Source organism: Marmota monax, unplaced genomic scaffold, assembly GCF_021218885.2.
Source record: "Marmota monax isolate L192 unplaced genomic scaffold, Marmota_monax_Labrador192_F-V1.1 WCK01_AAM20220418_F8-fsc00011, whole genome shotgun sequence".
Lineage (NCBI taxonomy): Eukaryota > Metazoa > Chordata > Mammalia > Rodentia > Sciuridae > Marmota > Marmota monax.
The window spans coordinates 17,536,503-17,548,554 of NW_026693082.1; the positions used below are offsets into that span (position 1 = coordinate 17,536,503).

General features: G+C 36.5%; 2 protein-coding genes across 7 annotated transcripts in view; one reads left to right on the plus strand and one right to left on the minus strand.

The window, feature by feature from the left end:
* The window catches only part of Rcbtb1 (RCC1 and BTB domain containing protein 1), a 46,067-nt gene extending 42,493 nt beyond the window's left edge, over window positions 1-3,574 (plus strand). For all 5 annotated transcript variants that reach the window (XM_058582561.1, XM_046453987.2, XM_046453985.2 and 2 more), the window contains one exon: window positions 1,350-3,574. In XM_058582561.1, the coding sequence (XP_058438544.1) occupies window positions 1,350-1,490 (141 nt within the window). In that variant the 3' untranslated portion in view covers window positions 1,491-3,574. The remainder of the gene's footprint in view (window positions 1-1,349) is intronic.
* The window catches only part of Setdb2 (SET domain bifurcated histone lysine methyltransferase 2), a 72,964-nt gene continuing 64,305 nt past the window's right edge, over window positions 3,394-12,052 (minus strand). For both annotated transcript variants that reach the window (XM_046453983.2, XM_046453982.2), the window contains 5 exons: window positions 11,317-11,378; window positions 10,195-10,261; window positions 9,464-9,595; window positions 8,527-8,598; window positions 3,394-6,418 (listed from right to left, as the gene is read on the minus strand). In XM_046453983.2, the coding sequence (XP_046309939.1) occupies window positions 6,264-6,418; window positions 8,527-8,598; window positions 9,464-9,595; window positions 10,195-10,261; window positions 11,317-11,378 (488 nt within the window). In that variant the 3' untranslated portion in view covers window positions 3,394-6,263. The remainder of the gene's footprint in view (window positions 6,419-8,526; window positions 8,599-9,463; window positions 9,596-10,194; window positions 10,262-11,316; window positions 11,379-12,052) is intronic.

Consider the following 12,052-nt stretch of genomic DNA (forward strand, 5'->3'; position numbering starts at 1 on the left):
CAGGCTTTGAACTTGTGGTCCTCCTGGCTCACATCCCATAACCGCTGGGATTACAGGTGTGTACTACCATGCCCAGTTCAAATATACTTTGAATTATCTGGAAAATAAACTTAGGCAGCCAGCTGGCTAATAACATATTTGCTGTGGTTTATGTTTTAATTCTGAGTTTAGGGCGTTTTTTGGTCAGGGACAGAGGACTCTTAACATAGGAAATAGTTGTTAGCAGAGGTCTACACTGAGAGCAAAAAAAGAGATCCTTGTTTGTGTGGGACCTTTCCCTCTAAAATTCCCTCCTAATGGTAGCTGGAAATATAAAGTCCAGATCCTGCAGTTCAAATGCCAAGTTCCTGGTTTGATTGAATTTGAGTTATTGACCTTCAGTGTACAACTAACTAGGGGCCAAGTTATAAAAATTAAGCTGTTCTGGGGGCTGGGGTTGTGGCTCACTTGTAGAGCACTCACCTAGCATGGGTGAGGGACTGAGTTCGATCTTTAGCACCACAAAAAGATAAATAAATAAAGGTATTGTGTCTATCTAAAACATTAAAAAATAAAAGCTGTTTCTGCTAGAGGTTTTAGTGTGATTTGCTTTATTATGTATATCTAGTTTCTTATATCCATTCCAGGTGCCTAATTTAGTAAGTTTTTGTTCCAACATTTGAAGGAATAAACAATATTAAGAGTTTTGTGGGGTGTGAAAGGATACGTAAGCGTAGACAGAAATCAAGGTTTTAATCGTTCTGGTTTCCCACTTGTATATATTACTTTTTTTCTGAATGTTGGTAGGCGGGTGACTTCCCAGGTGTCTGCCTAAAAAATCCAATTTATTTAAATATATTTCTCTGGTGTTGACTTCCTGGTAAGTATGTGGTGTGGAAATTACATTTCTTTGTGGTTTTAAAAATGAAGTGATTTTTATTAGAGTGCAAAAGTCAATTTGAAGTTTTGGAGATTTTTAATATATTACTTTAGGTTAACCATAAATCTTTATCTATTTTCTCTTTCTTAAAATAGTCTCCTTAAACTAACCTCACATCTTAATTCTTTTCTCTGATTTCTTACATAACAAAACATGAACTAAGGTGGTTTTTGGCTTTGTACTACACTGTCTTGAGTGTAACTGGACTATGGTAACCAGGGAAGACTGCTGCTCTCCCCCACCCCAGTGTGTGGGTGGGTGAGTGGGTGACAGATCCACACTGGAGTCTGGGGAATCATCAAGGGATTTGGCCTCTCCATCAGTGTTTTGGGGGAGGGTGAGCAAGCTGGGATGAGGGGTTTGTACAGAAGAAATTAAAGTTAATAAACAAAGGCCTCTTCTTGTTTTTATTTTTGTTGTATGTGTCCAGGATTTAGAAGAATTCTGCTTTAAGTTTTGCATCAATCATTTGACAGAAGTTACACAGACGGCAGCATTTTGGCAAATGGATGGTCCTCTGCTAAAGGAGTTCATTGCTAAAGCCAGTAAATGTGGAGCCTTTAAGAACTGAAGCCCAAGGCTGCTGGGGTTTGTGTGAGTGCTTTGGGGGCACTGTTGGTGATGTGTCCAGCTTGTGCTCTACGGGTGATGTGATTCTGCAGGTAAAACCCACCAGGTTGTTTTTATCACATCGGAAACAGTTCTCTGTAGGAATATATGAAGGATATTTGGCTTTTCCTGAGCCCATTTTAAACAACTTGTTTCCAGATATGTATATTTTAAATGTGACCTTTCTTATATTGGAGCTAGAACATTGTGAAAGGATGAAAGTTTAGCTTAAAGGAACTTTGAAAAAGGAAGTTGTTGAGAACTCTCTTGGTTCATATAGTACAACCCCTTAATATCAGGAGCTGTGATTGTGAAAAGAACACAGAGGCTCATCAGGAATTAACAGTGCTGACTAGCAGGGCAGGGGGCCGGGTAGGCGAAGTGCTGCTGTTAGTTGCCGGTCAGCACCTTACTGTAAAGGATGGTTAGAATTGTGTGAAAGTATGGTTGGTGTGTATTCACTATTGATGGCTTTTTAAACTTTAAGATATAACAAAAGAATATTCCATTTAACTTATTTAACGTTGAGTTAAATCTACTGAAGTAATTGAGTAAATTTCTAGGTTAACCAGGAGCAGTAATATAGAATTATCCATGAAAAATTAATGATGAAAGAATCTTTGTTTGGATAAAGGTGAATGTTTTATTAATTAGAGTCTCTACTACTTATCTCATGGTGTGTCACTATAGTAAGGATGAATTTGAAAAATGGGATTTAAATCACCCCTTCACCTTTTCCCCTATAAATGCTCACTCATAAGAAAAAAAAAATGACACATATTAATATACTCTTGCCTTCCTGCTAGAGCTGCTAAATCATCAGATCTGCTATTATGACTTGAAGAAGTGGTCTTAAAACCACCTTTCTTATAAGGAGTAATGGAATTTGCTTCATTTATTTTATCTAGGCCAAATTCTGTCACACACTGGCTTATTTGAAACTTCACCGTTTTTCAATTTGGGATTTTCCTCTTTTAATTGTGTTAGCTAATACTATTTAGCAGAATTGAATTTAAAGGGATCCCAAGATCATGTTTTTTTCAACAAAGATCCTATACACAAGTTAGAATTATTATCTTTTGGTCTGGTTATGAAATGTGACTCTGGGATATAACAGTGTTCACTTTTATCACATGTTCATTGAGCTTGCTTTAAGAACAAAACTTTGTTTAGCTCTCTGGTCCATGGACTCTTGTCCATTTGTGTGAATTCTCTTAGTTTCCTGCTTAGAGAGGACACTGTGAACTTAGCGCCTGAATTTGTTTTCAGAGCTACATTTGTAAGAGAGAAAATATGTTGCAGCTACTATTTTAGCACTGTTCTTAAATATGTGTATTAGGGTGAATGGAGAGTGAAGCTCCAAAGACAATTTTTTGATAGGCAAAATAAGTACAAACCTTAGAAGTCCCATCCCTTTTTTCTGGATCATATCACAAGTGACTGAAGCCCAGTAAATTAGTTAAAATTAGTTCTGCACCATGATAGAATTTTTCTTGCTATATTGATGAATGCACATTAATTTGGCTCTAATGGGTAGTATTTCTAACAGTTACTATTCTGTAGGATTATGGTTTGAACTAAATAAGAACTTCAGTATGTTTACTATTGCTTACTTGAAAAAAATTTCTTCAAAAAGCACAAGATGAAGTGGTAAATCCATATCCATAGATAGTTCATTCATTCAGCAAATATTTACCAAATTCCTAATACAGGTGAAGAACCACTTCTCAGATTACTAATTTGTATGAGTGTGTATGGTAGTGAAGAGAACATGTCCTTCAAAAAGTACTTGAGTATTTTTTTTAAATATACTCTTATTTTTCTACTACTTGGTTTTATTGTTAATCATAGCGGGAGATGGAAACTGTTCTTTAAATTGATTTTTATTTCATTTGATGTAATAATGGAAGCCAAAGTGTTCACATTTCTTAAAATATCCCTACTGTACTCTTGGACTTCTTACTGGAACAATGTTTGATACTCTAGTATACAAGTGGTATTTATGTAATGTTTAAAATGATATTAATAAAGTACTCTGATAAGGCAGGCATCTCTTAGAGTTGTTTTTCCCCATATAGAAGTCTGCAGTATGCAGCCTGGAGTAGGAAATTTTGATATGTGGGACATCATGGATTAACTTGGCTAACTGAAACAAGCCAGTCACAAAAAGATAAATCCTGTGTGATCGTATTCATAAGGTTCATACCTGGAATAGTCAGGTTCAGAGGAAGAAAGTGGAAGGGTAGTTGTCAGGAGCTGGGGAAAGGAGAATGAGTTGTTTGAGTACAGTTTTAGTTTTACAAGATGAGTTTTTTTTTTGATGAATGGTGGTTGACAGTTGTACAATATGAATTTATTTAATGTTACTGTATACTTAAAAATGGTTGAGATGGTAAATTTTCTTTTACAAATATTTTATCACAGTTTTAAAAAATCAGTAGTAAAATTCTTAGCTGGTAGAAGGCTAGAAATAAGAACTGTGAACATGTTCGTTCATTGCTTGATTCTCGTATCCACACAGAAATGCTAGAAACTTTATTCCTGTTGAAAGATAGTACAATTGAACTGTCATGTCTGAATCCTCTTGGGATGCTCATAAATGAAAGAATACCTCTTGCCAGGAGCACATAAATTTTTAGGGGAGGGGAGATAAGGTTAGGAATTAATGACACAATAAGATATGAATATTTTTTCATAAGAAAAAAAACCAAATAGGGTTGATATGACAAGCAGTTGTTCTGAACAAGGATGGTCTGTGCAGAAGAGGGGAAAATGGTGCTTTTAGCTCATTTCTAAAACAGGCATAAGTGGCGTGAGCAAATGCTTAAGAGGTTGGGGGCTAATGAACCTTCTAGAACTTACCATAAGCAAGTTTATTTGGTTAAAATGGAGATAATAAGCCAGTGACTATTAGTCAATAATTATCACCCAAATGCCAGGCACGGTGCCCTGTGCTTCATACCTTTTCTTATTTAGTGGTCACGTTTTGTCTCATGAAGTGAAATTAGGCTCAGATCTATTCAGTGATTTGATTACGGTGTTTTAGTAATGACAGGGTGGAAGCACCCTCAGGTCTGTTTTAGCAGTTGCTGACTTTATGACCCCCAAATATAGGATGCTCCATTGTGCCAAATGACCTACTGTGAGTGACAGATTAAATTTGAAAGTAGAGACAGTGCTTTTTAATAAAGATCATGACTTTAAAATCATTAGTCACATAAGCTTTGCTTTAAGATGTCATAGTGGGACAGGAAGCTAACATTAATCTCATCTAGACCAGGGGAAGTCTTTATTCAGCAAGGCTCAGATGGAATCTTGGCTTCTGCATTTTTAAAAGGTCCCCAGCTGATTCCAGTATGTAGCTAGATTTAAAACCACTGATTTATTTAGTCTTTTGTCCTTTAGGTAATGATTTGGACTAGACCTGCCATTAAAATGGGAATGGAGTGTCTTTTTCTGTCTATTTCATAATCTTTCTTCAATAGATGTTTTTGATTACTTATGCTTAGGGGACTCCATTCAAACCCATTTTGACATGCAGCATTGTAGTGATTCAGAGAACTTCAGTCCGGTGTGATGGCACACACCTGTAATCCCAGCCACCTGGGAGGCTGAGGTGGGAGGATTGCAGATTCAAGGTCAGCCTGGGTAAATTTTGCAAGACTGTCTCAGAAAAAAAAACGGTGTGTGTGTGTGTGTGTGTGTAGGGAACTGGGGCTGTGACTCTGAGCTAGACTGCTTGTCCAGCATGCATTAGCCCAGTATTTGCCCCCCACACCATCCTCCCCAAAAAAGGTCAGGGGATTTAGAACCATAAATGGGAGAATGACAGCAGTCAGTGGTGGTATGGGCACAAAAATCTGAATTGTGTATTGTTAGACTGAAAAAAACTTTTTAACTATTATTTTTCTTCATTCTTATATATTCCCACTTCTGTTCTTAGTAATAGCCTCACTTTATAGATTTTGGTGTTTCAAAAATGATAAATGGTCAGGGGGGAATGGGGGAAGAGGGAAGGATGGGAATGGGAAAGACAGTAGAATGAACTGGACATAACTTTCCTATGTTCACATGTGAATACACGACGAGTATGACTCCACATCATGCACAACCACAAGAATGGCAGTTACACTCCATGTATGTGTGATATGTCAAAATATATGCTACTGTCACGAATAACTAAAAAGAACAAATTTAAAAGGAGATGATAAAATGGTCATATAATAACTGGCTGAAAAGAGATTTCTAAAAAGCAGACTGACATGAAGACAGGTAAATCTGGTATAAGTGGTACATACATATCTATTACTATCTGAGAGCCATTATGGGCTGAAACTAGTCTCAAAAATTATGGATTTTGATGCATTTATTGTACCAATGTTTCTTGAGCAGACTAAGTGCTGGGAATATGACAGTGAGCAAAACAGCAGGATAATGGTGAGAAACCACAGAAATCATTTCTGCTATCAGAGATCCTATACTCTCATGGTGTGAAGTGAGATGTAGCTAAACTAGGAAGTAGTATGAAGGAAAAGTAATCTCAGTATAAGTGGAAAACTGTTATGAGTCCCATCCAGTGGGCAAAAAGCCAATCAGCAAGAGCTTAAGAGCTGGTGGGGATATAGTCTGGGCCCCAGAGAGGGATGGGCTGAAGGTGTGTGGCTCTTGGGCTGGGTTTCTGGTTTAGGGGCTACTTGCAGTTTCACGTGACCACTGGCTTAAGAAATGGTGGTCTTTAGGAAGACAGACAGGATTCTGAAGTGGAACTTGACCTGAGGTCTCTGTTTTCTTGAAAAGAGCACAAGGTTTGTTTTAAATCCTGAAGTAGCTCAATGTCTTCCTTCAGCTGCTGCCGCATTTCTTCAGATTCATGAATTTTATTCTCTATTGCTTTGAAAAGAAGAATAAAGTGACTTTAGATTATTCAGTGGTTTCATGAGAAATAATGTGCTGTTTCTAGCCTCTTTCACTTGCAAGTACGTAGTCCACAATGCTTGTGCCTTGAGTGAAAAGACTAGAGTATTGTGAGTAGAAACTGGTTTCTTTCTGACGGCTTCCTCTTCTCATTCAGGATGGGATTCCAGCATTTATCACACATAAAGCTGGTAAGTCTAAGATTTTTATGAGTTTGTGGCAGAAAAAAATCCCTATTGTTTATCTTTGAAAACTTGAACATTTATATAACCCTCATGCTATGCTATGTGCATTTGTTGAAAGTTGATAATTGGAGAGAGAATGTGGCTAGAACAAGGATATGGGCAAATCTTTCATAAAGATGCATCCAATATTTAATGTTATATAAAAGCTTTTTGTTTTAGAAGTAGATTTTTATTGTGGAGTAAGAAGATGCTTTTTCATAAGGCTTTATAAATAAGGCAATATAATTTTAAAAGCCTTAAAATTTGTTTTAAAATACATCATCTTCAGAACAACCACACACCTGCAATTAACTCTATACATTATTAAGGCTAAATTAAGCTAGAGAATATCAAGTGTGGTGTCAAAGTTCAGCCTTTTCAGCTGGTTCTCATGCAGTTCCAAGTCTCCTGGTGCCCTGCATCCCTGCACGGCACTATAACAGATGGACTCCCAACCATCCCACCCAGTGTGACAACTGACAGGCTCTAAACATGTAACTATGTCATATGAAAGAGTAAGATAAGTCTCCCATAAAAAGATTGTTAGAAGATTTTAAAGGCTACCTTAAATAAAAAAGAGAGATACTCTTATTTAGCAGACTGAAAGATATTATTTGGGGTAAGTTAAAAAAATTTGTTTCTGTTGCTTATAAATGTAGTAAGACTACAAATAGAAATGTATAATGTAAAACCCAAGTGTGAAAGTTGTGTATGTTTAGATAGGGATATGAACTATGTTTTCTCAAGGAAAACCTAGTGTCTTAGGACCATTTCCTGACAAAAACATCTATAGGGCGCTGTCTTGTGCAGGGTCAGAGGCAGCCATTCACATCAAGTTACCTGAGAATCTGATCCCCCACTCCTCCCTGGGAGGTGCCTTGCACCACCTGCTTCCTGTGTGCAGCGGCCTTGACAAAGGTCAGATCACAATCATAAGTAGAAAGCCTTGAAGGCTTGAGCTTTCAGTCTGTGAGCAAGACTCAACAAGTGATTGGTCTGCCTCCTTTCAACTGAAATACCCTGAGTTTCTCTTCTACAAAAACATCTTGACTATTCTTTCTTTCTTTAATATATATATTTTAGTTGTAGGTGGACACAATGTTTTATTTTTATGTGGTGCTGAGGATGTCTCACACATGCTAGGTGAGTGCTCTACCACTGAGCCACAACTCCAGCCCCTCTAATTTTTTCTTATGAACTTTAGAATTATCCACAATGCCCCTCATAAGATATTAGATTTGAAGAGATTATATTTGTTGGGAGAACTAAACCTGACTTTTTTTTTTTTTTTTTTTTAACTGGGGATTGAACCCATGGGCGCTTAACCACTGAGTCACATCCCCAACCCCCGTGTTTTTATATTTTATTTAGAGATAGGGTCTTGCTAAGTTGCTTAGGCTCTCACTAAATTGCTGAGGCTGGCCTTAAAACTCATGATCCTCCAGCCTTAACCTCCTGAGCTGCTGGGATTATAGGTGTGTGCCATTGCGCCACACACCTATAAGGCCTGTTGTTTCCTTTATAATGAGTTTCTTCTCATTAAACCCTAAAGTATTTGTATATAGGAAATTTGGAAAATTCAGCATTAAAAGAACAGACAAAAGAAATGACTACAATCCAATACCTATAAGAAACTGCTCTTTTTACTGAGTGCTGTTTTCCTGTGTGTCTATATATGTGTATATATATATATATATATATATATATATATATTTATGTTTTTTTCTTCTGTGCCTGTCATACTGTTTTTGTAATGGGCTGTGCTATTTTCATTTAATAAAACAACATTCTTAAATGAATTTTATTACCTGTATAGCATCATACTATTTCAATCTATAAAAGTTTTTGTAACTCACATACCTGCTTGAAAATTTACAAATGTGTCTTCAAACAATCTACAGTCAAAAAGTGAAGTCCCAATTTCTTCATACTCTGGAGAGAGAAAAACATTTTCAGTATTAATTTTAAATAATTCATGTGTGCAGTTACACTTCAGAAAATAACCCAAAACAGGAGTAAACAGAACAGTCTTCTATTGTGGAACTTGTTGGAAATGTAGAATCAAAACCTGGGGTGGGCAGCTCTCTGTGCTTTAACAAGTCCTCCACATTGATTTTAAAGCAAAAAAAGTTTTGAGAAGTGCTTGGTCTAGAGAAAATATTAGTTTTAATTTTTTAATCTTGTCCTATAGAACATATTCTTTAAAATAAGTATATATTTTACATTGCTGCCTATAATAGATAAAGCTTTCCTTTATGAAATATCTTTAGTCTGAGCTTACAAATTTTATTCTACAGGTGTTAAGAAAGCTAAGAAACTATGTATTTATACCTTACAAATGGAACTTCAGTTTTCCCAAGAGTTCTTAACTTAAGAAAGTTTGTATTTAACTAAAACACACATTGATCAAAACATTTAAATTTCTTCCATACATTAAATTTTGAGTAAACATTTTTTATAGAGGGCACTTGGTTTATTTAGGAAACAACTTGAGTTACATCAGAACTGTAACCTAACTGTGCTCAGCACTTAAATTCAGGTGCACAGGGGGCCACCATGGGGCCACCTTGGCTCTAAATGCGCCCACACACCTGTGTGCACTCATGGGAACTACATCACAACTCTTAGGGCATTTGAATTAAACTACTGAGTTTATCTACATTCTGTTGATTTATAATAGACAGTAGACCTTATACACAACAATTTTTATTAATGCAAAGGGAAAATGTTTCTTTCCTTATTTCACCTGTTTTACATCTAGGTCTGTGAAAAGTCTCTGTACTGGGAAATTTAGTACCTGATTCTGAAGTAGTTTCATCCATGAGTCTTTCTTGAATCAAATGAAGTTTATCTAATATTTCTTCAAATAAGTCATTAAGAAGTCCTGCTTCCTTACATTTCTTAAGAAAAGGTGTTTTCACAATTGCATCTAATAAGGAAAACATTATTATAAGTAATGGTCTTATAGGGCAGCTAATCATACCACTTTATGGTTACTAATTCAAACCTTGCCTAGTGGCTGATGAACATAATTAGTAAGTAACACACAACACCTTTATCAGTGAATGAAATGTTATAAGAGAAAACTTTGCTTATAATAACTACCTGCCTTTTTTTTTGTCAATTAATATGTCACTTTCCTTACTAGCTAATGATTTTTTTTAATGGATCTTTATTTTACTTATTTATACACAGTGCTGAGAATTGAACCCAGTGCTGAGAATTGAACCCAGTGCCTCACACATGCTAGGCAAGCACTCCACCTCTGAGCTACAACCCCAGCCCTTCGTCTACAAAACTCCTTATTTTATAAGAAATAGTGTGTAGGGTGGCACATTACTGGGTTCTGAGCTCAGGCAAGACTAGCTTCTTTATTAGGAAGTGTATCCTCATATTGAGAAGCAACACCCAATCCAACCCAACTTATTTACATGGTGGGGTGCTAATGCACTAAACGGCTGAAATACCGAAGAGTCAACATTTTTACAAGTACTGGAGGCTGTGTTATAGCTGTCGCTGAGCACTAACCTGGGTAGCCGCTGTTCTTTTCTTTCATTGGTTTTATGAATCTATTGAACGTTGTCGTCTCGGGTTGCTAAAGGGAGAGAAAAATCAAGATTGTACTGTTGGCATTTAATATATAAAAGCCAATCCACTGTGTATAATTAAATGCATTTTAATGGGAAACCATGCCTTATATTCTTATGTAGATTTTTTTTAAGTTATTTTAGTTGTAGATGGACACAATACCTTTTTTATTTTTTATATGGTGCCGAGGATTGAATCCAGTACCTCACATGTGTTAGGTGAGCACTCTACCACTGAGCCACAACCTCAGCCCTTCATATGTAGATATTTTACTTATAAAACAAGGTATTTGAGAAATGTGTTAAAACCCAGGGACCCTTAACCACTGAGTCTTGTCCCCAGCTTTTTTGATTTTTTTGCGATGGGGTCTTGCTAAGTTTCTGAGGCTGGGGGAGAAACATTTGTTTTTTGAGATAGTTATGCTGCCCAAGCTGACCTTGAGCTCCTGGGTGCAAGTAATTTTCCCGTCTCAACCTCCTGAGTAGCTGGGACTACAGGCAAGCCACCTCACCAGCTTGAGAAACACCTCTTGAATAATAGCAAGTAGTAGAGGCTGCTGGCTCATATTAATTTGGCTTATATGAGCTGATGTTAATACTAGTTAAAATCCTGTAAGTATTTCATATACTTTATAGTCTAGAAAATTATGAGAATTACAAACAAGGTTACATTGGATCATGTAGCTGGGAAATATTGACTGTACCAGTGCTCAGCTATATCTTCAGCTCATGTAAGGACCTAAGCACTCTATAGTCAGATGTTCTAACTTGGTGTTAGGGGATGCTTTACAGAAGCTGTGGGAATAATGTCTCCTTCAGAACTTCCAGCTTCTCCTTACTAATTTCATCATTAAGAATTATCTAAAAGTTTCCTGAATAAGGGATTCTTCCCAAAAGGGAATCCTCAGGCGCAATCTCAGGTTTATCTAGTCAGACAACTCAAAGGAAGCTGCTGTCTATTCCAGTGAGTTGGAAAGTACATTTCACCTGAAATTCAGAATGGTTTAAATAAGGACACTGTTTAAAGAAATTTAAAGCTGTAAGAAAATTTAAGTTAAATTACCGGTACATGAATGCCTGTTGGGAGTCTTTTCTTCCTTCCTCGTTTTCTTTTTACTCCATCAGCTAAAAATATAAATCACTTAAGTTGGAATACATAAAGGAAAAGATTGACTACATATAAAATTCGGAAAAGCCAGAAGTTGTTACAAAGTCAAAAGATCCAGCAAACAGACTAAGCATTTTCAACACACAGAATAAAGGGCTTTTTTTAATATTTATTTTTTAGTTATAGGTGGACACAATGTCTTTATTTTTATGTGGTGCTGAGGATCGAACCCGGTGCCTCACACTTGCCAGGCGAGCACTCTACCTCTGAGCCACAACCCCAACTCCTAAAGGGCTAATTTTTAAAATATAAAATCATCTTAGTGAATATGAAAAGGAAATAATTGATAGTAAAACTGGTATATGGAGAACTCTTCAGGAAGCAGAATCACTGAATAGAAAAGTGAATAAAGTAGGTCATAGAAAACAACTGGTGAGGGGCTGGGATAGTGGCTCAGCGGTAGAGCGCTCACCTAGCATGCTTGGGGCCCTGGGTTCGATCCTCAGCACCATATAAAAGTGAATGGAATAAAGGTATTGAGTAAAAAAAAAAAAATGGTGAAAAGATATACAAAGTAAAAAGTTTTCACATATCAGACTGATAAAGATGTTTAATATACAATATTTGCAGTGATTTGGGTAACTGTACCACAGATGTAATCTCTATGGAAGATAATTAGCCACAAGTTATC